Consider the following 22,346-nt stretch of genomic DNA (forward strand, 5'->3'; position numbering starts at 1 on the left):
CCTATACATGATGATTATGGTCCAAAAGGAGGTCAATGGCAATTAGTTTTTACTTATTGTTTGTTTTGTACATGCTCACTTGTCTGCTTGGGCTTGGCAAAAGCTTATTCAACAATACTTTACTTTATTGATACATCTATAGATTTATTACACCTGGGAGAACAGCAGGCGCAATGGGAGGCTTTCCCCTTTCTGTAAGAGGAAGTAAATTCATATACAAATTGCAATAGAGGCAGAAATTATGAGGAATTAAAGTTTATTGGGACTCTGTGTAACTGCTGAAAATAGAGGTTTTGCACTCTAGTTACTATAATTTAGTGCCTACAATGCTTAAATCCATGATCATAATTCACACACTTTAGTATATACCCAACAATTCCATAATTGATTATTATAATAAAACACTATTGGGGGGGGGATTCCAAGGCGCCGTGCATGGAAATGCTATTCAATGAAATAGCATTTTTCTCGAATGGTAAATCAAGGTTTATTATGCAGAAACCCACTGATTCCACGTAAACTGTGGAATCAATGGGTTTCTCTGCAAGTGAAATATGGTGAATGAGTGCTATAATTTTGGAGGTATTGTCCCTAGCTTCGTGACCCGGAACAAACCCTACCTGGTCGCTATGAATAAGAGAAGACAGAAAATACTTCAATCTATTTGCAAGAAGCTTGGCAAACAATTTAACACCGACATTGAGAAGGGAGATTGGATGGTAGCTGGGACAAAGGGAGGGATGCTTGCCATCTTTGGGAATAACTGTTATATGGTCCTGTAGAGATTGAAGGGAGAAGGGGGTCTCATTTGAGACAGTGTTGAATGCTTCCAAGAGTAAAGGAACCAGTTAATCCCTGAAGGCCTTATAATAATTAATAGTGAAATCGTCTGGACCCGGACTTTTCCCGTGGGGATGGATTTAATTGCCTTCTCTAGTTCAGATAAAGTGAAAGGCTTTTCTAAGTCTTCACTGGCAAGGTTAGTAAGTCTAGGGAGCCTGATTCTAGAAAGGTATGCCTCAATGGCTTGCTGTTTCCCACTAGCATTAGTAGGGTAGGCTAGGGGAGGAGGTAGATTATACAGTGAGGAATGATAGGAGCAGAAACCTTCTGCAATCTTACGGGTGTCATGAAAGACCCGACCCTTCCCATTCTTAATAGAGGGGATAAAAGAATGAGCTCTTTGAGCCTTCAAAGCTCTAGCCAGCATTTTACCGGGTTTATTACCCCCACCGATAGTACCAACGACAGCATTTCTTAAATTAGTGTTTTACTTTATCCAATAGGAGCTTATTTAATGACGTTTGTGCCTTGACTAGATCAACATAAACAGCAGAAGAAAGAGAAGTTTTTTGGGCAGTCTCCAGAACCTTTATGTGCTGAAGTAACCCTTCTATTTGTCCCATCCGTTGTTTTTTTTAAATAGGAACCTAGTTGGATGCATTTTCCCCTTATAATGCATTTATGAGCTTCCCAAATAGAGAGGCGCAAGACATCCGGAGTAGAATTACAATCTAGGTAGACCTCAATAGCCTCCTCCACCTGGGATTTACAATAAGGGTCAGACAATAGGGACTCGTTAAAATGCCAGGATCTACATATAGGGTCAGAAAACCCAAGTGACAGATCTATACTAACCGGAGCGTGATCAGACCAAGCTGTTACTAATATAGAAGTCACTTGGACCAGTTGAAGATGTCTGTGACCTAGTAATATATAATGTATCCTAGAATATGACTGGTGGGAGCTAGAATAATAGGTATAATCTCTCTCCGTGGGGTGAAATATATACCAAACATCGAACAGCTGATGAGTATGAAGCAAGTACCTTACCCTTCTTGACGCACGGTAAGGGACAGTTGGAGAACCTAAGGAGGTGTCCTGGAGGTGGTCCAAGGTTCAATTGAAGTCCCCACCTACCACCAGGGTCCCCTGTTGGAGCAGATCAATTTTATCCAGAACCCTTTAAAAAAAAAGCCAGTTGACCCTGATTTTGGGCATAAATATTAACAATTGTGAAAAGATGGTTAAAAATGGAACATTTGATAAGCAGACATCTCCCCTCCTCTAAGCTATGTAATTCAGGGTTCAAAACAGGCTGGTGTTTAGCAAATAAGATAGCAAGACAGATTTCAATTGGAAGAAATTTCAATAATAAACTGTGGGGTAAAATTGGTTACTTAACCATGGGGCAGAGGAGGAATGACGGAAATGGGTTTCTTAGACTAAAACATTGTCCGCCCCATCAGCATGAAAAGAGGGAAGAGCCAGAGCCCTTTTCTCTGGGATATTTAACCCCCTACAGGGGCGTTTCTAGAGATGAGGGGGCCTGTGTGCAGCCTTCGACATGGGCCCCCTCCTCTCTGCTCACTAGAGTGCGCCCAGAGTCTAGAGAGTATGTGCAGGTCACTGGGAAAATGGCCGTGGTGGCCATTTTCCAGCCGTTTTTACAGCACCGGACCCCTGGGACTCTGGAGAGGTAAGTAATACTATGGGTGCAGGGTGTGCGGTGTGGGGCCCCCCTGGACCTAGGGACCCATGTGCCCCACACCCATTATAGATACACCCCTGACCTCCTAGCATTAGTAGACATTATATGGAGTGAAGTGGCCATGAATGAGGGGAATAGACAGAGCAATAGAACAATTTACATCGAAACTGGAAGAGCAATGAGAATAGTGAGAACAGAAAACGGGGAGAAAGGAAGAAGAGAAGGGAGGGAAGAGAACAAGAGGAAAGGGGGGAGAGACAAAAAAATAAAACATTAATGTAATATAGCAAAACAACATTGTAAAGAGTGAAATACCGCTACCAGATGGGGACCGCCAGGGTACCCATGTCACGGGAAAAAATAAGTGGTAGGGGGCCCACATGGGGTAGCAACCACTCAATCCTGTAAATAATAATAATATAGCAAAAAGCACAGTACAATAGCAGTACAGGTGATAATAAACAGTGCTTTATGACTCCTGGGTACAGTTTAAATATAACTATAATATCTGCATTAGCAAATGACAATGAAAAAGAGCATATATGGAACAAAGAAAAAATATTGAAAAAAATGAACAAACTTCATATATAATGACCACCCGGAATTGAAACTTGAACAAAAGAACATAGAACTAAATCTTGGGCATCGTGAAAGAAAGAGACCAACAAGAACCAACCATAATCAGTCCTGTGAATAGTCGGGGATAACGCTAGATAATGATTACAATCTCAGCCATAGATGACCCGACATAATAACATAACTACACTTTTCCATAGAGATCGGTAAATATAGAAGAAATCAAGGAGTAGGTCAGTCCTAGATCTAGTGGGGTCAGGTGTTTGTGGAGAGGCATCTCCCCTAGGCTTTTTATTGTGATGTTGCACTTGTTGCCATTGGTCCCTCCTAGGCCGACCAGAAGGGGCAGAAAGTGAAAGTGAAATGGCCTGCCAGTTGGGAAGGGTGACATTCTCCAAACCCAGTGTAGAGCAGAAGTCTGGTAAGTCCGCAGGAGTCTGGAGAGACAGATGTTTGCCAGCATGAGTGGCCTGTAGAGAGAGTGGGAAACCCCATCTATATTTAAGGTCTTGTTTGCGCAGGGAATCTGTCAAGGGTTTCAATAATCATTGCTGCTGGAGAGTACGCCAGGTGAGGTCTTGGAAAATCTGTTGGCGAGTCCCATTGAATTCCACTCCCTCCAGATTGTGAACCTTACAGATAACCTCCTCTTTCTGCGAGCAATAGTGAACCCAGCAAATAACATCTCTTGGATGGTCAGTCACCAGACCCTTTGGGCGGAGAGCTCTGTGTGCACGGTCGAACTCAATAGAGTCATTAGGGTCCAGTTCCAGAATTTCTCCAAAGATTTTATTTAGACCATCGATCAGCCAAGATGAAGTAACATCCTCTGGGAACCCTCAAATCCTAATGTTGTTCCGGCGACCCCTGTTATCTAGGTCATCCAATCATTTTGCATGGCCCTCATGTCTAAGATTTGCTGAGAGACCAAATCACGAGGTTGGGATAACTGGTCGTCAACAGATTCTCTTTCTTCTTCTAAAGTAACAATACGAGAGCCCAAATGCTTGACATCGGCCTGGACTAAACAAATTTGGGTCTGGAGAGAGTCCTGTATCCGTGATTCAAGAGCCTGCATATCTTAGCTTAGAAGGTAGAGACCGAACATGGGTCAGTATTTCCGTAACTTCACCTCATAGTTGAGACATTTGGGTAATGTATCTCCTGACGAGGGAGAGAGGGCCATAGCGGATGGAGTCGATGGAGTAGTCTCAGATATATTCGCAGGAGAATCTGCAGAATGTGAGAAAGACAGATAGGAACGTAAATTCGTCTGAGAAGTAGTGACCCTTGGAGTCCGAGAATCCTTCTTCTGCATATCTTTCTTGCTTTTGCCCATCAGGAACACATGCGGAGAGGAGTCATACAGGTAGATAGCATAATAAGTGAGCAAATCACATTTCCCTGTTAGTGGGACGGGATGTTAAACATAAACATCTACATAAAGCTACCAGATCTGGAAAACTTGGCTTTACATAGTGACCGGAGATGGACCAGGTATGGGTCTCATAGGTAGAAAAGGCCAAGTGGGCTCAGGAAAAAAGTAAGTAACATAGTAAAGGGTACTACAGTGAATATGTATATGGAGCGTAATAGCGCTCTATCTTGCAGAAATGAAAAAACACTGCCCTATCAGAAGCAACTGCAATTGCAAAGCACTTTTTCAAAAATTTACACTATAGTGAAGCTACAATGAATTGCTACAAGAGGGAGCCAAACCCTAAGAAATACAGATTCTGTGGTAAATTTACTAAGATGGTAGTTCTATTTAAGAAGTGAGGTTGCTCATAGCAGCCAATCAGATTCTACTTCTCATTTATCTAGCACTTCTAAAAGATAAGACCTGGAATCTGATTGTTTGCTATGAGTAACATTACTTCTTAAATAGAACTCCCATTTTAGTAAATTTACTCCTCTGTATCTTGTAAGTTAAGGTCAGTGTTAAAGCAATATAAAATGGCAATCCTCAAATACTGGGTAATCCTTAGAGGACACCGGGCACGAGCAGTCGATGGCCTCAGCACCGTCATAAACAAGGTAGCTGCTGGTTTAATGGCCACCGCGGGAGCAGTGTCCTGAACCACCAGGCACCACCATCGGCATTCCAGGTATTCGCGGGTAGCAGCATTAGGTCATCTGAGTGTGGGGAGGCAGCGGGAAGCCCGGTACTCACGGGAGGAATAGATGCTCTGGTCACTGCATCCAATCAAAGCTGTGTCAGCCGGCTTCGGAAGGGTGGGTTGGGAGCAGCCCACAGGGATGTAAAGAACTGCCCCCCGGCATTGCGAACTATACCCCCCGGCATGGAGAGGCAACGTGCTAGCTGTGGAGTGGACCTAGGGCACAACTGGGCTGTAATAAGGGCCACAGAGGGATCTTTAGACCGGAGCTCAGGTGAATCACGTCCGCTTCTGTTGCTTGCCAGGCCATGCCCCCACTTGTCCTTTTTAGAAAGCTTGATACATCTACCTCTTCACCCTCGTCAATGCTACTTTTAAAATCTTTGCTATATTTCTTTAAAAATCAGATAAATCTACATAATATGCAAAACTACTGTGCAGTCTGCTCTGACAAGGTTATGCTTTACTTAATGGAGAAGTTTTCTTTGACTAGGTGTCCAAAGAATACAGTCTGCTCGGACTGAGTTATAGAAACAAATTATGTATGTTGAGATCTCCATCTCCAATGCATTTAGGAAGTTCCACCATTGTTTTGAGTAACACTAACATTTTTCTTAAATCATTGGCCCTCATTCAGAGCCACTCGCTATTTGCGGTCGTTCATTTTCTAAAAAGGGGTGGCTATTCAAATGAACCGTTCGCACTTTGCGGTCTGTTCACGCCTCTAAGTCTGAACGAGCGAGCAAAACATGCGAACGTAAATTTGAAAAATACGCCCCCTGGCCGCTCGCACCATACGTCATGTCCGCTATTTATTAGATTAATCGAGTACATCGACCAGCGTATGAACTGCTCGCTATTCTTGTGGTTGGTTTTTTCAACCACTATTTTGCGAGCAGTTCTGAGTTAAAATAACCCAGTGACGTGGTCAATGACGCTGCTGGATTAATTATGCACTCCCTTAAAACGCCCGTTTTGACCTTTAAGCACGCCTGCGTTCTGATCTCCACTCCCCGTTTTCAAGCACCTTCCCCTGTTACCACCCACATACGCCTCATTCTGTCACTCAAATTAGCAGGCATTCGCTATTTTGCGAGCACATGAATTTCGGCCGCACTGACTGGTTCGCGCATGCGTATAACGATCCGTACGCATGCGCAGTTGGGCAAACATCGCTCGGAGCGAACGAGCTGCCGCTTACGAGTGGCTCTGAATCAGGCCCATAGTCAGCCTCAGTCATAATGAACCCACACTACTGATACCAGAGGAAAGATTGCATGATGTGTAAAAAACAAAAAAAACCATTTCTAAAAGCCAGAATTTTCTACTCAGAAATATCTGGGAATCTGTTGAAACAAAAATAAATGCATGAGAATAATCACGATAAACAGCAAAAACTTTGTGACATTGTGATACATAATTTGGCAAAGAAGGTTAAAAGCACTTTACAGAAGCTGTCTTACGCTACCTAAGGCATTCTGCAATACGCATTGTAAAATTATAATTAATTGTAAGATATCTTTTAAATGATAGAAATTCTACTCATGATCATATTGGCATATTACATAAGAAAATAAACTTGATACAAGTACAATACCAGTTAGATGTATACCTATCCTCAGTGACTATGAGTATATGTGTTAAGACCAAGAAAGGTGAATAATAGAACTTTACAAGTCAATTTCATGAGGATTTTATTGTTTTTCTTCTAGCAACAAAAGAGTCATCAGTTACAACAGTAGTTTCCAGTACTTCTTCCAACAGGATAACTACACATGAACGTCCGACGGTTTTCACATCTCAATCTACACCTGCAACTCCCAGCCCAACTACTCAGTCATCCCCCACATCACCTAAAACTGTCACCACATTATATACAACTGCAACTCCCAGCACAACCACTCACTCATCCTCGACATCACTTACGACTACTTCAACAACCCCTGAAACAACACCATCTACAACTGTAACTCCCATCTCAACTACACATTCTTCATACACTACTACATCAGCAACCACTATAACCACATCATCTACAACTGTAAATCCCAGCACAACTACTCACTCACCAACCAAACCATCCACTCCTACATCAACAACCAATGTAACCACATCTCCTACAACTGTAACTCCCAGCACTAATACACATTCACCCTCCACATCAACTATTACTACTTCAACAACCCAAGTAACATCATTAACTACAACTTTAACTCCCAGTACATTTTCTCACTCACCCTCCACACCATTCACTACTACATCAGCAACCACTGGAACCACATCCTCTACAACTCTACCTCCCACTCATTCATCCTCGACATCACTTTTAACTACTTCAACAACTTCTGAAACAACACCATCTACAACTGTAACTCCCAGCTCAACTACACATTCTTCATCCACTACTACATCAACAACCCCTATAACATCCTCATCTACAATTGTAACTCCCAGCACAACTACATACTCACCCTCCACATCACCAACTACAACATCATCGACCTCTATAACATCATCATCTACAACTGTAACTCCCAGCACAACTACTCACTCAACATCCACTCCTACATCAACAACTGTAACCACATCATCTACAACTGTAATTCCCAGCACAACTACTCACTCACCATCCACTCCTACATCAACAACGACTGTGACCACATCCTCTACAACTCTACCTCCCACTCATTCATCCTCGACATCACTTTCGACTACTTCAACAACTTCTGAAACAACACCATCTACAACTGTAACTCCCAGCTCAACTACACATTCTTCATCCACTACTACATCAATAACCCCTATAACATCCTCATCTACAATTGTAACTCCCAGCACAACTACATACTCACCCTCCACATCACCAACTACTACATCAACAACCCCTATAACATCATCATCTACAACTGTAACTCCCAGCACAACTACTCACTCAACATCCACTCCTACATCATCATCACCTGTAACCACATCATCTACAACTGTTACTCCCAGCACAACTACTCACTCACCATCCACACCATCCACTCCTACATCAACATCACCTGTAACCACATCATCTACAACTGTAACTCCCAGCACTACTACTCACTCACCATCCACTACTACATCAGCAACCACTGGAACCACATCCTCTACAACTCCACCTTCCACTCATTCATCCTCGACATCACTTTCGACTACTTCAACAACTTCTGAAACAACACCATCTACAACTGTAACTCCCAGCTCAACTACACATTCTTTGTCCACTACTACATCAACAACCCCTATAACATCATCTACAACTGTAATTCCCAGCACAACTACTCACTCAACATCCACTCCTACATCAACAACAACTGTAACCACATCACCTACAACTGTAATTCCCAGCACAACTGATCACTCACCATCCACACCATCGACTCCTACATCAACAACGACTGTGACCACATCCTCTACAACTCTACCTCCCACTCATTCATCCTCGACATCACTTTCGACTACTTCAACTTCTGAAACAACACCATCTACAACTGTAACTCCCAACTCAACTACACATTCTTCATCCACTACTACATCAACAACCCCTATTACATCATCTACAACTGTAACTCCCAGCACAACTACTCACTCAACATCCACTCCTACATCAACATCACCTGTAACCACATCATCTACAACTGTAACTCCCAGCACTACTACTCACACACCCTCCACACCATCCACTACTACATCAGCAACCACTGGAACCACATCCTCTACAACTCTACCTCCCACTCATTCATCCTCGACATCACTTTCGACTACTTCAACAACTTCTGAAACAACACCATCTACAACTGTAACTCCCAGCTCAACTACACATTCCTCATCCACTACTACATCAACAACCCCTATAACATCCTCATCTACAAATGTAACTCCCAGCACAACTACATACTCACCCTCCACATCACCAACTACTACATCAACAACCCCTATAACATCATCATCTACAACTGTAACCCCCAGCACAACTACTCACTCAACATCCACTCCTACATCAACAATAACTGTAACCACATCATCTACAACTGTAACTCCCAGAACTACTACACACTCACCCTCCCCATCAGCAACTACGACATCAACAACCTCAGTAACAACACCAACTACATATATTACTCTCACTACAAGTACTCACTCGCCCACCACACCATCCACTACTACATCAGCAACCACTGGAACCACATCCTCTACAACTCTACCTCCCACTCATTCATCTTTGACATCACTTTCGACTACTTCAACAACTACTGAAACAACACCATCTACAACTGTAACTCCCAGCTCAACTACACATTCTTCATCCACTACTACATCAACAACCCCTATAACATCATCAACTACAACTGTAACTCCCAGCACAACTACATACTCACACTCCACATCACCAACTACTACATCAACTACCCCTATAACATCATCATCTACAACTGTAACTCCCAGCACAACTACTCACTCAACATCTACTCCTACATCAACATCACCTGTAACAACATCATCTACAACTGTAACTCCCAGCACAACTACTCAATCAACATCCACTACTACATCAACAACAACTGTAACCACATCATCTACAACTGTAACTCCCAGCACAACTACATACTCACCCTCCACATCACCAACTACTACATCAACAACCCCTATAACATCATCTACAACTGTAACTCCCAGCTCAACTACACATTCTTCATCCACTACTACATCAATAACCCCTATAACATCCTCATCTACAATTGTAACTCCCAGCACAACTACATACTCACCCTCCACATCACCAACTACTACATCAACAACCCCTATAACATCATCATCTACAACTGTAACTCCCAGCACAACTACTCACTCAACATCCACTCCTACATCATCATCACCTGTAACCACATCATCTACAACTGTAATTCCCAGCACAACTACTCACTCACCATCCACACCATCCACTCCTACATCAACATCACCTGTAACCACATCATCTACAACTGTAACTCCCAGCACTACTACTCACTCACCCTCCACTACTACATCAGCAACCACTGGAACCACATCCTCTACAACTCCACCTTCCACTCATTCATCCTCGACATCACTTTCGACTACTTCAACAACTTCTGAAACAACACCATCTACAACTGTAACTCCCAGCTCAACTACACATTCTTCGTCCACTACTACATCAACAACCCCTTTAACATCATCTACAACTGTAACTCCCAGCACAACTACATACTCACCCTCCACATCACCAACTACAACATCATCAACCCCTATAACATCATCATCTACAACTGTAACTCCCAGCACAACTACTCACTCAACATCCACTCCTACATCAACAACAACTGTAACCACATCATCTACAACTGTAATTCCCAGCACAACTGCTCACTCACCATCCACACAATCGACTCCTACATCAACAACGACTGTGACCACATCCTCTACAACTCTACCTCCCACTCATTCATCCTCTACATCACTTTCGACTACTTCAACAACTTCTGAAACAACACCATCTACAACTGTAACTCCCAACTCAACTACACATTCTTCATCCACTACTACATCAACAACCCCTATTACATCATCTACAACTGTAACTCCCAGCACAACTACTCACTCAACATCCACTCCTACATCAACATCACCTGTAACCACATCATCTACAACTGTAACTCCCACCACTACTACTCACACACCATCCACTACATCAGCAACCACTGGAACCACATCCTCTACAACTCTACCTCCCACTCATTCATCCTCGACATCACTTTCCACTACTTCATCAACTACTGAAACAACACCATCTACAACTGTAACTCCCAGCACAACTACATACTCACCCTCCACATCACCAACTACTACATCAACAACCCCTATAACATCATCTACAACTGTAACTCCCAGCACAACTACTCACTCAACATCCACTCCTACATCAACATCACCTGTAACTACATCATCTACAACTGTAACTCCCAGCACTACTACTCACTCACCCTCCACACCATCCACTACTACATCAACAACCACTGGAACCACATCCTCTACAACTCTACCTCCCACTCATTCATCCTCGACATCTCTTTCGACTACTTCAACAACTTTTGAAACAACACCATCTACAACTGTAACTCCCAGCTCAACTACACATTCTTTGTCCACTACTACATCAACAACCCCTACAACATCATCTACAACTGTAACTCCCAGCACAACTACATACTCACACTCCACATCACCAACTACTACATCAACTACCCCTATAACATCATCATCTACAACTGTAACTCCCAGCACAACTACTCACTCAACATCACCTGTAACAACATCATCTACAACTGTAACTCCCAGCACAACTACTCACTCACCCTCCACACCATCTACTACTACATCAGCAACCACTGGAACCACATCCTCTACAACTCTACCTCCCACTCATTCATCCTCGACATCACTTTCGACTACTTCAACAACTTCTGAAACAACACCATCTACAACTGTAACTCCCAGCTCAACTACACATTCTTCATCCACTACTACATCAACAACCCCTATAACATCATCATCTACAACTGTAACTCCCAGGACAAGTACATACTCATCCTCCACATCACCAACTACTACATCAACGAGCCCTATAACATCATCATCTACGACTGTAACTCCCAGCACTACTACTCACTCAACTTCCACTCCGACATCAACAACTATAACCACATCATCTACAACTGTAATTCCCAGCACAACTACTCACTCACCATCCACTCCTACATCAACAATGACTGTAACCACATCCTCTACAACTCTACCTCCCACTCATTCATCCTCGACATCACTTTCGACTACTTCAACAACTTCTAAAACAACACCATCTACAACTGTAACTCCCAGCTCAACTACACATTCCTCATACACTACTACATCAACAACCCCTATAACATCCTCATCTACAACTATAACTCCCAACACAACTACATACTCACCCTCCACTACTACATCAACGACCCCTATAACATCATCATCTACAACTGTAACTCCCAGCACAACTACTCACTCAACATCCACTCCTACATCAACATCATCTGTAACCACATCATCTACAACTGTAACTCCCAGCACTACTACTCACTCACCCTCCACACCATCCACTACTACATCAGCAACCACTGGAACCACATCCTCTACAACTCTACCTCCCACTCATTCATCCTCGACATCACTTTCGACTACTTCAACAACTTCTGAAACAACACCATCTACAACTGTAACTCCCAGCTCAACTACACATTCCTCACCCACTACTACATCAACAACCCCTATAACATCATCTACAACTGTAACTCCCAGCACAACTACATACTCACCCTCCACATCACCAACTACTACATCAACGACCCCTATAACATCATCATCTACAACTGTAACTCCCAGCACAACTACTCACTCAACATCCACTCCTACATCATCATCACCTGTAACCACATCATCTACAACTGTAACTCCCAGCACTACTACTCACACACCCTCCACACCATCCACTACTACATCAGCAACCACTGGAACCACATCCTCTACAACTCTACCTCCCACTCATTCATCCTCGACATCACTTTCGACTACTTCAACAACTTCTGAAACAACACCATCTACAACTGTAACTCCCAGCTCAACTACACATTCTTCATCCACTACTACATCAACAACCCCTACAACATCATCTACAACTGTAACTCCCAGCACAACTACATACTCACACTCCACATCACCAACTACTACATCAACTACCCCTATAACATCATCATCTACAACTGTAACTCCCAGCACAACTACTCACTCAACATCACCTGTAACAACATCATCTACAACTGTAACTCCCAGCACAACTACTCACTCACCTTCCACACCATCTACTACAACATCAGCAACCACTGGAACCACATCCTCTACAACTCTACCTCCCACTCATTCATCCTCGACATCACTTTCGACTACTTCAACAACTTCTGAAACAACACCATCTACAACTGTAACTCCCAGCTCAACTACACATTCTTCATCCACTACTACATCAACAACCCCTACAACATCATCTACAACTGTAACTCCCAGCACAACTACATACTCACACTCCACATCACCAACTACTACATCAACTACCCCTATAACATCATCATCTACAACTGTAACTCCCAGCACAACTACTCACTCAACATCACCTGTAACAACATCATCTACAACTGTAACTCCCAGCACAACTACTCACTCACCTTCCACACCATCTACTACAACATCAGCAACCACTGGAACCACATCCTCTACAACTCTACCTCCCACTCATTCATCCTCGACATCACTTTCGACTACTTCAACAACTTCTGAAACAACACCATCTACAACTGTAACTCCCAGCTCAACTACACATTCTTCGTCCACTACTACATCAACAACCCCTATAACATCATCATCTACAACTGTAACTCCCAGCAGAACTACATACTCATCCTCCACATCACCAACTACTACATCAACGACCCCTATAACATCATCATCTACAACTGTAACTCCCAGCACAAAAACTCACTCAACATCCACTCCTACATCAACAACTGTAACCACATCATCTACAACTGTAATTCCCAGCACAACTACTCACTCACCATCCACTCCTACATCAACAATGACTGTAACCACATCCTCTACAACTCTACCTCCCACTCATTCATCCTCGACATCACTTTCGACTACTTCAACAACTTCTGAAACAACACCATCTACAACTGTAACTCCCAGCTCAACTACACATTCCTCATACACTACTACATCAACAACCCCTATAACATCCTCATCTACAACTATAACTCCCAACACAACTACATACTCACCCTCCACTACTACATCAACGACCCCTATAACATCATCATCTACAACTGTAACTCCCAGCACAACTACTCACTCAACATCCACTCCTACATCAACATCATCTGTAACCACATCATCTACAACTGTAACTCCCAGCACTACTACTCACTCACCCTCCACACCATCCACTACTACATCAGCAACCACTGGAACCACATCCTCTACAACTCTACCTCCCACTCATTCATCCTCGACATCACTTTCGACTACTTCAACAACTTCTGAAACAACACCATCTACAACTGTAACTCCCAGCTCAACTACACATTCCTCATCCACTACTACATCAACAACCCCTATAACATCATCTACAACTGTAACTCCCAGCACAACTACATACTCACCCTCCACTACTACATCAACGACCCCTATAACATCATCATCTACAACTGTAACTCCCAGCACAACTACTCACTCAACATCCACTCCTACATCAACATCATCTGTAACCACATCATCTACAACTGTAACTCCCAGCACTACTACTCACTCACCCTCCACACCATCCACTACTACATCAGCAACCACTGGAACCACATCCTCTACAACTCTACCTCCCACTCATTCATCCTCGACATCACTTTTGACTACTTCAACAACTTCTGAAACAACACCATCTACAACTGTAACTCCCAGCTCAACTACACATTCCTCATCCACTACTACATCAACAACCCCTATAACATCCTCATCTACAACTGTAACTCCCAGCACAACTACATACTCACCCCCAACATCACCAACTACTACATCAACGACCCCTATAACATCATCATCTACATCTGTAACTCCCAGCACAACTACTCAATCAACATCCACTCCTACATCAACATCACCTGTAACCACATCATCTACAACTGTAACTCCCAGCACTACTACTCACACACCCTCCACACCATCCACTACTACATCAGCAACCACTGGAACCACATCCTCTACAACTCTACCTCCCACTCATTCATCCTCGACATCACTTTCGACTACTTCAACAACTTCTGAAACAACACCATCTACAACTGTAACTCCCAGCTCAACTACACATTCTTCATCCACTACTACATCAACAACCCCTATAACATCCTCATCTACAACTGTAACTCCCAGCACAACTACATACTCACCCTCCACATCACCAACTACTACATCAACAACCCCTATAACATCATCATCTACATCTGTAATTCCCAGCACAACTACTCACTCAACATCCACTCCTACATCAACAACGACTGTGACCACATCCTCTACAACTCTACCTCCCACTCATTCATCCTCGACATCACTTTCCACTACTTCAACAACTTCTGAAACAACACCATCTACAACTGTAACTCCCAGCTCAACTACACATTCTTCATCCACTACTACATCAACAACCCCTATAACATCCTCATCTACAACTGTAACTCCCAGCACAACTACATACTCACCCTACACATCACCAACTACTACATCAACGACCCCTATAACATCATCATCTACATCTGTAACTCCCAGCACAACTACTCACTCAACATCCACTCCTACATCAACATCACCTGTAACCACATCATCTACAACTGTAACTCCCAGCACTACTACTCACTCACCCTCCACACCATCCACTACTACATCAGCAACCACTGGAACCACATCCTCTACAACTCTACCTCCCACTCATTCATCCTCGACATCTCTTTCGACTACTTCAACAACTTTTGAAACAACACCATCTACAACTGTAACTCCCAGCTCAACTACACATTCTTTGTCCACTACTACATCAACAACCCCTACAACATCATCTACAACTGTAACTCCCAGCAAAACTACATACTCACACTCCACATCACCAACTACTACATCAACTACCCCTATAACATCATCATCTACAACTGTAACTCCAAGCACAACTACTCACTCAACATCACCTGTAACAACATCATCTACAACTGTAACTCCCAGCACAACTACTCACTCACCCTCCACACCATCTACTACTACATCAGCAACCACTGGAACCACATCCTCTACAACTCTACCTCCCACTCATTCATCCTCGACATCACTTTCGACTACTTCAACAACTTCTGAAACAACACCATCTACAACTGTAACGCCCAGCTCAACTACACATTCTTCGTCCACTACTACATCAACAACCCCTATAACATCATCATCTACAACTGTAACTCCCAGCAGAACTACATACTCATCCTCCACATCACCAACTACTACATCAACGACCCCTATAACATCATCATCTACAACTGTAACTCCCAGCACAAAAACTCACTCAACATCCACTCCTACATCAACAACTGTAACCACATCATCTACAACTGTAACTCCCAGTACTACTACATACTCACCCTCCACATCACCTACTACGACTTCAACAACCTCAGTAACAACACTAACTACAACTATAACTCCCACTACAAGTACTCACTCACCCGCCACACCATCCACTACTACATCAGCAACCAGTGAAACCACATCCTCTACAACTCTACCTCCCACTCATTCATCCTCGACATCACTTTCGACTACTTCAACAACTTCTGAAACAACACCATCTACATCTGTAACTCCCAGCTCAACTGCACATTCTTCGTCCACTACTACATCAACAACCCCTATAACATCATCATCTACAACTGTAACTCCCAGGACAAGTACATACTCATCCTCCACATCACCAACTACTATATCAACGAGCCCTATAACATCATCATCTACGACTGTAACTCCCAGCACTACTACTCACTCAACTTGCACTCCGACATCAACAACTATAACCACATCATCTACAACTGTAATTCCCAGCACAACTACTCACTCACCATCCACTCCTACATCAACAATGACTGTAACCACTTCCTCTACAACTCTACCTCCCACTCATTCATCCTCGACATCACTTTCGACTACTTCAACAACTTCTGAAACAACACCATCTACAACTGTAACTCCCAGCTCAACTACACATTCCTCATACACTACTACATCAACAACCCCTATAACATCCTCATCTACAACTATAACTCCCAACACAACTACATACTCACCCTCCACTACTACATCAACGACCCCTATAACATCATCATCTACAACTGTAACTCCCAGCACAACTACTCACTCAACATCCACTCCTACATCAACATCATCTGTAACCACATCATCTACAACTGTAACTCCCAGCACTACTACTCACTCACCCTCCACACCATCCAGTACTACATCAGCAACCACTGGAACCACATCCTCTACAACTCTACCTCCCACTCATTCATCCTCGACATCACTTTCGACTACTTCAACAACTTCTGAAACAACACCATCTACAACTGTAACTCCCAACTCAACTACACATTCCTCATCCACTACTACATCAACAACCCCTATAACATCATCTACAACTGTAACTCCCAGCACAACTACATACTCACCCTCCACATCACCAACTACTACATCAACGACCCCTATAACATCATCATCTACAACTGTAACTCCCAGCACAACTACTCACTCAACATCCACTCCTACATCATCATCACCTGTAACCACATCATCTACAACTGTAACTCCCAGCACTACTACTCACACACCCTCCACACCATCCACTACTACATCAGCAACCACTGGAACCACATCCTCTACAACTCTACCTCCCACTCATTCATCCTCGACATCACTTTCGACTACTTCAACAACTTCTGAAACAACACCATCTACAACTGTAACTCCCAGCTCAACTACACATTCTTCATCCACTACTACATCAACAACCCCTATTACATCATCTACAACTGTAACTCCCAGCACAACTACTCAATCAACATCCACTCCTACATCAACATCACCTGTAACCACATCATCTACAACTGTAACTCCCAGCACTACTACTCACACACCCTCCACACCATCCACTACTACATCAGCAACCACTGGAATCACATCCTCTACAACTCTACCTCCCACTCATTCATCCTCGACATCACTTTCGACTACTTCAACAACTTCTGAAACAACACCATCTACAACTGTAACTCCCAGCTCAACTACACATTCTTCATCCACTACTACATCAACAACCCCTATAACATCCTCATCTACAACTGTAACTCCCAGCACAACTACATACTCACCCTCCACATCACCAACTACTACATCAACGACCCCTATAACATCATCATCTACATCTGTAATTCCCAGCACAACTACTCACTCAACATCCACTCCTACATCAACAACGACTGTGACCACATCCTCTACAACTCTTCCTCCCACTCATTCATCCTCGACATCACTTTCCACTACTTCAACAACTTCTGAAACAACACCATCTACAACTGTAACTCCCAGCTCAACTACACATTCTTCATCCACTACTACATCAACAACCCCTATAACATCCTCATCTACAACTGTAACTCCCAGCACAACTACATACTCACCCTACACATCACCAACTACTACATCAACGACCCCTATAACATCATCATCTACATCTGTAACTCCCAGCACAACTACTCACTCAACATCCACTCCTACATCAACATCACCTGTAACCACATCATCTACAACTGTAACTCCCAGCACTACTACTCACTCACCCTCCACACCATCCACTACTACATCAGCAACCACTGGAACCACATCCTCTACAACTCTACCTCCCACTCATTCATCCTCGACATCTCTTTCGACTACTTCAACAACTTTTGAAACAACACCATCTACAACTGTAACTCCCAGCTCAACTACACATTCTTTGTCCACTACTACATCAACAACCCCTACAACATCATCTACAACTGTAACTCCCAGCAAAACTACATACTCACACTCCACATCACCAACTACTACATCAACTACCCCTATAACATCATCATCTACAACTGTAACTCCAAGCACAACTACTCACTCAACATCACCTGTAACAACATCATCTACAACTGTAACTCCCAGCACAACTACTCACTCACCCTCCACACCATCTACTACTACATCAGCAACCACTGGAATCACATCCTCTACAACTCTACCTCCCACTCATTCATCCTCGACATCACTTTCGACTACTTCAACAACTTCTGAAACAACACCATCTACAACTGTAACGCCCAGCTCAACTACACATTCTTCGTCCACTACTACATCAACAACCCCTATAACATCATCATCTACAACTGTAACTCCCAGCAGAACTACATACTCATCCTCCACATCACCAACTACTACATCAACGACCCCTATAACATCATCATCTACAACTGTAACTCCCAGCACAAAAACTCACTCAACATCCACTCCTACATCAACAACTGTAACCACATCATCTACAACTGTAACTCCCAGTACTACTACATACTCACCCTCCACATCACCTACTACGACTTCAACAACCTCAGTAACAACACTAACTACAACTATAACTCCCACTACAAGTACTCACTCACCCGCCACACCATCCACTACTACATCAGCAACCAGTGAAACCACATCCTCTACAACTCTACCTCCCACTCATTCATCCTCGACATCACTTTCGACTACTTCAACAACTTCTGAAACAACACCATCTACATCTGTAACTCCCAGCTCAACTGCACATTCTTCGTCCACTACTACATCAACAACCCCTATAACATCATCATCTACAACTGTAGCTCCCAGGACAAGTACATACTCATCCTCCACATCACCAACTACTACATCAACGAGCCCTATAACATCATCATCTACGACTGTAACTCCCAGCACTACTACTCACTCAACTTCCACTCCGACATCAACAACTATAACCACATCATCTACAACTGTAATTCCCAGCACAACTACTCACTCACCATCCACTCCTACATCAACAATGACTGTAACCACTTCCTCTACAACTCTACCTCCCACTCATTCATCCTCGACATCACTTTCGACTACTTCAACAACTTCTGAAACAACACCATCTACAACTGTAACTCCCAGCTCAACTACACATTCCTCATACACTACTACATCAACAACCCCTATAACATCCTCATCTACAACTATAACTCCCAACACAACTACATACTCACCCTCCACTACTACATCAACGACCCCTATAACATCATCATCTACAACTGTAACTCCCAGCACAACTACTCACTCAACATCCACTCCTACATCAACATCATCTGTAACCACATCATCTACAACTGTAACTCCCAGCACTACTACTCACTCACCCTCCACACCATCCAGTACTACATCAGCAACCACTGGAACCACATCCTCTACAACTCTACCTCCCACTCATTCATCCTCGACATCACTTTCGACTACTTCAACAACTTCTGAAACAACACCATCTACAACTGTAACTCCCAACTCAACTACACATTCCTCATCCACTACTACATCAACAACCCCTATAACATCATCTACAACTGTAACTCCCAGCACAACTACATACTCACCCTCCACATCACCAACTACTACATCAACGACCCCTATTTCATCATCATCTACAACTGTAACTCCCAGCACAACTACTCACTCAACATCCACTCCTACATCATCATCACCTGTAACCACATCATCTACAACTGTAACTCCCAGCACTACTACTCACACACCCTCCACACCATCCACTACTACATCAGCAACCACTGGAACCACATCCTCTACAACTCTACCTCCCACTCATTCATCCTCGACATCACTTTCGACTACTTCAACAACTTCTGAAACAACACCATCTACAACTGTAACTCCCAGCACAACTACACATTCTTCATCCACTACTACATCAACAACCCCTATAACATCCTCATCTACAACTGTAACTCCCAGCACAACTACATACTCACCCCCAACATCACCAACTACTACATCAACGACCCCTATAACATCATCATCTACATCTGTAACTCCCAGCACAACTACTCACTCAACATCCACTCCTACATCAACAACAACTGTAACCACATCATCTGCAACTGTAATTCCCAGCACAACTACTCACTCACCATCCACACCATCCACTCCTACATCAAAAACGACTGTGACCGCATCCTCTACAACTCTACCTCCCACTCATTCATCCTCGACATCACTTTCCGCTACTTCAACAACTTCTGAAACAACACCATCTACAACTGTAACTCCCAGCTCAACTACACATTCTTCATCCACTACTACATCAACAACCCCTATAACATCCTCATCTACAACTGTAACTCCCAGCACAACTACATACTCACCCTTCACATCACCAACTACTACATCAACGACCCCTATAACATCATCATCTACAACTGTAACTCCCTCCACAACTACTCACTCAACATCCACTCCTACATCATCATCACCTGTAACCACATCATCTACAACTGTAACTCCCAGCACTACTACTCACACACCCTCCACACCATCCACTACTACATCAGCAACCACTGGAACCACATCCTCTACAACTCTACCTCCCACTCATTCATCCTCGACATCACTTTCGACTACTTCAACAACTTCTGAAACAACACCATCTACAACTGTAACTCCCAGCTCAACTACACATTCTTCATCCACTACTACATCAACAGCCCCTATTACATCATCTACAACTGTAACTCCTAGCACAACTACTCACTCAACATACACTCTTACATCAACATCACCTGTAACCACATCATCTACAACTGTAACTCCCAGCACTACTTCTCACACACCCTCCACACCATCCACTACTACATCAGCAACCACTGGAACCACATCCTCTACAACTCTACCTCCCACTCATTCATCCTCGACATCACTTTCGACTACTTCAACAACTTCTGAAACAACACCATCTACAACTGTAACTCCCAGCTCAACTACACATTCTTCATCCACTACTACATCAACAACCCCTATAACATCCTCATCTACAACTGTAACTCCCAGCACAACTACATACTCACCCTCCACATCACCAACTACTACATCAACGACCCCTATAACTTCATCATCTACATCTGTAATTCCCAGCACAACTACTCACTCAACATCCACTCCTACATCAACAACGACTGTGACCACATCCTCTACAACGCTACCTCCCACTCATTCATCCTCGACATCACTTTCCACTACTTCAACAACTTCTGAAACAACACCATCTACAACTGTAACTCCCAGCTCAACTACACATTCTTCATCCACTACTACATCAACAACCGCTATAACATCCTCATCTACAACTG

At 43.3% G+C, this 22,346-nt stretch overlaps 1 protein-coding gene across 1 annotated transcript; it reads left to right on the forward strand.

Annotated features, from left to right (window-relative positions):
* The first annotated feature begins 914 nt into the window (after positions 1-914).
* Positions 915-22,251, forward strand: LOC148525224 (uncharacterized). Its single transcript, XM_088471032.1, has 9 exons — positions 915-979; positions 7,567-9,013; positions 9,184-9,347; positions 9,577-16,562; positions 16,665-16,936; positions 17,098-17,311; positions 19,794-20,358; positions 20,521-21,961; positions 22,048-22,251. Exons 1-9 carry the CDS (start codon positions 915-917, stop codon positions 22,249-22,251), a joined length of 11,358 nt encoding a protein of 3,785 aa, XP_088327158.1.
* The last annotated feature ends 95 nt before the right edge of the window (positions 22,252-22,346 follow it).

Source organism: Taudactylus pleione, unplaced genomic scaffold (assembly GCF_031769625.1).
Source record: "Taudactylus pleione unplaced genomic scaffold, aTauple2 ptg000109l, whole genome shotgun sequence".
Lineage (NCBI taxonomy): Eukaryota > Metazoa > Chordata > Amphibia > Anura > Myobatrachidae > Taudactylus > Taudactylus pleione.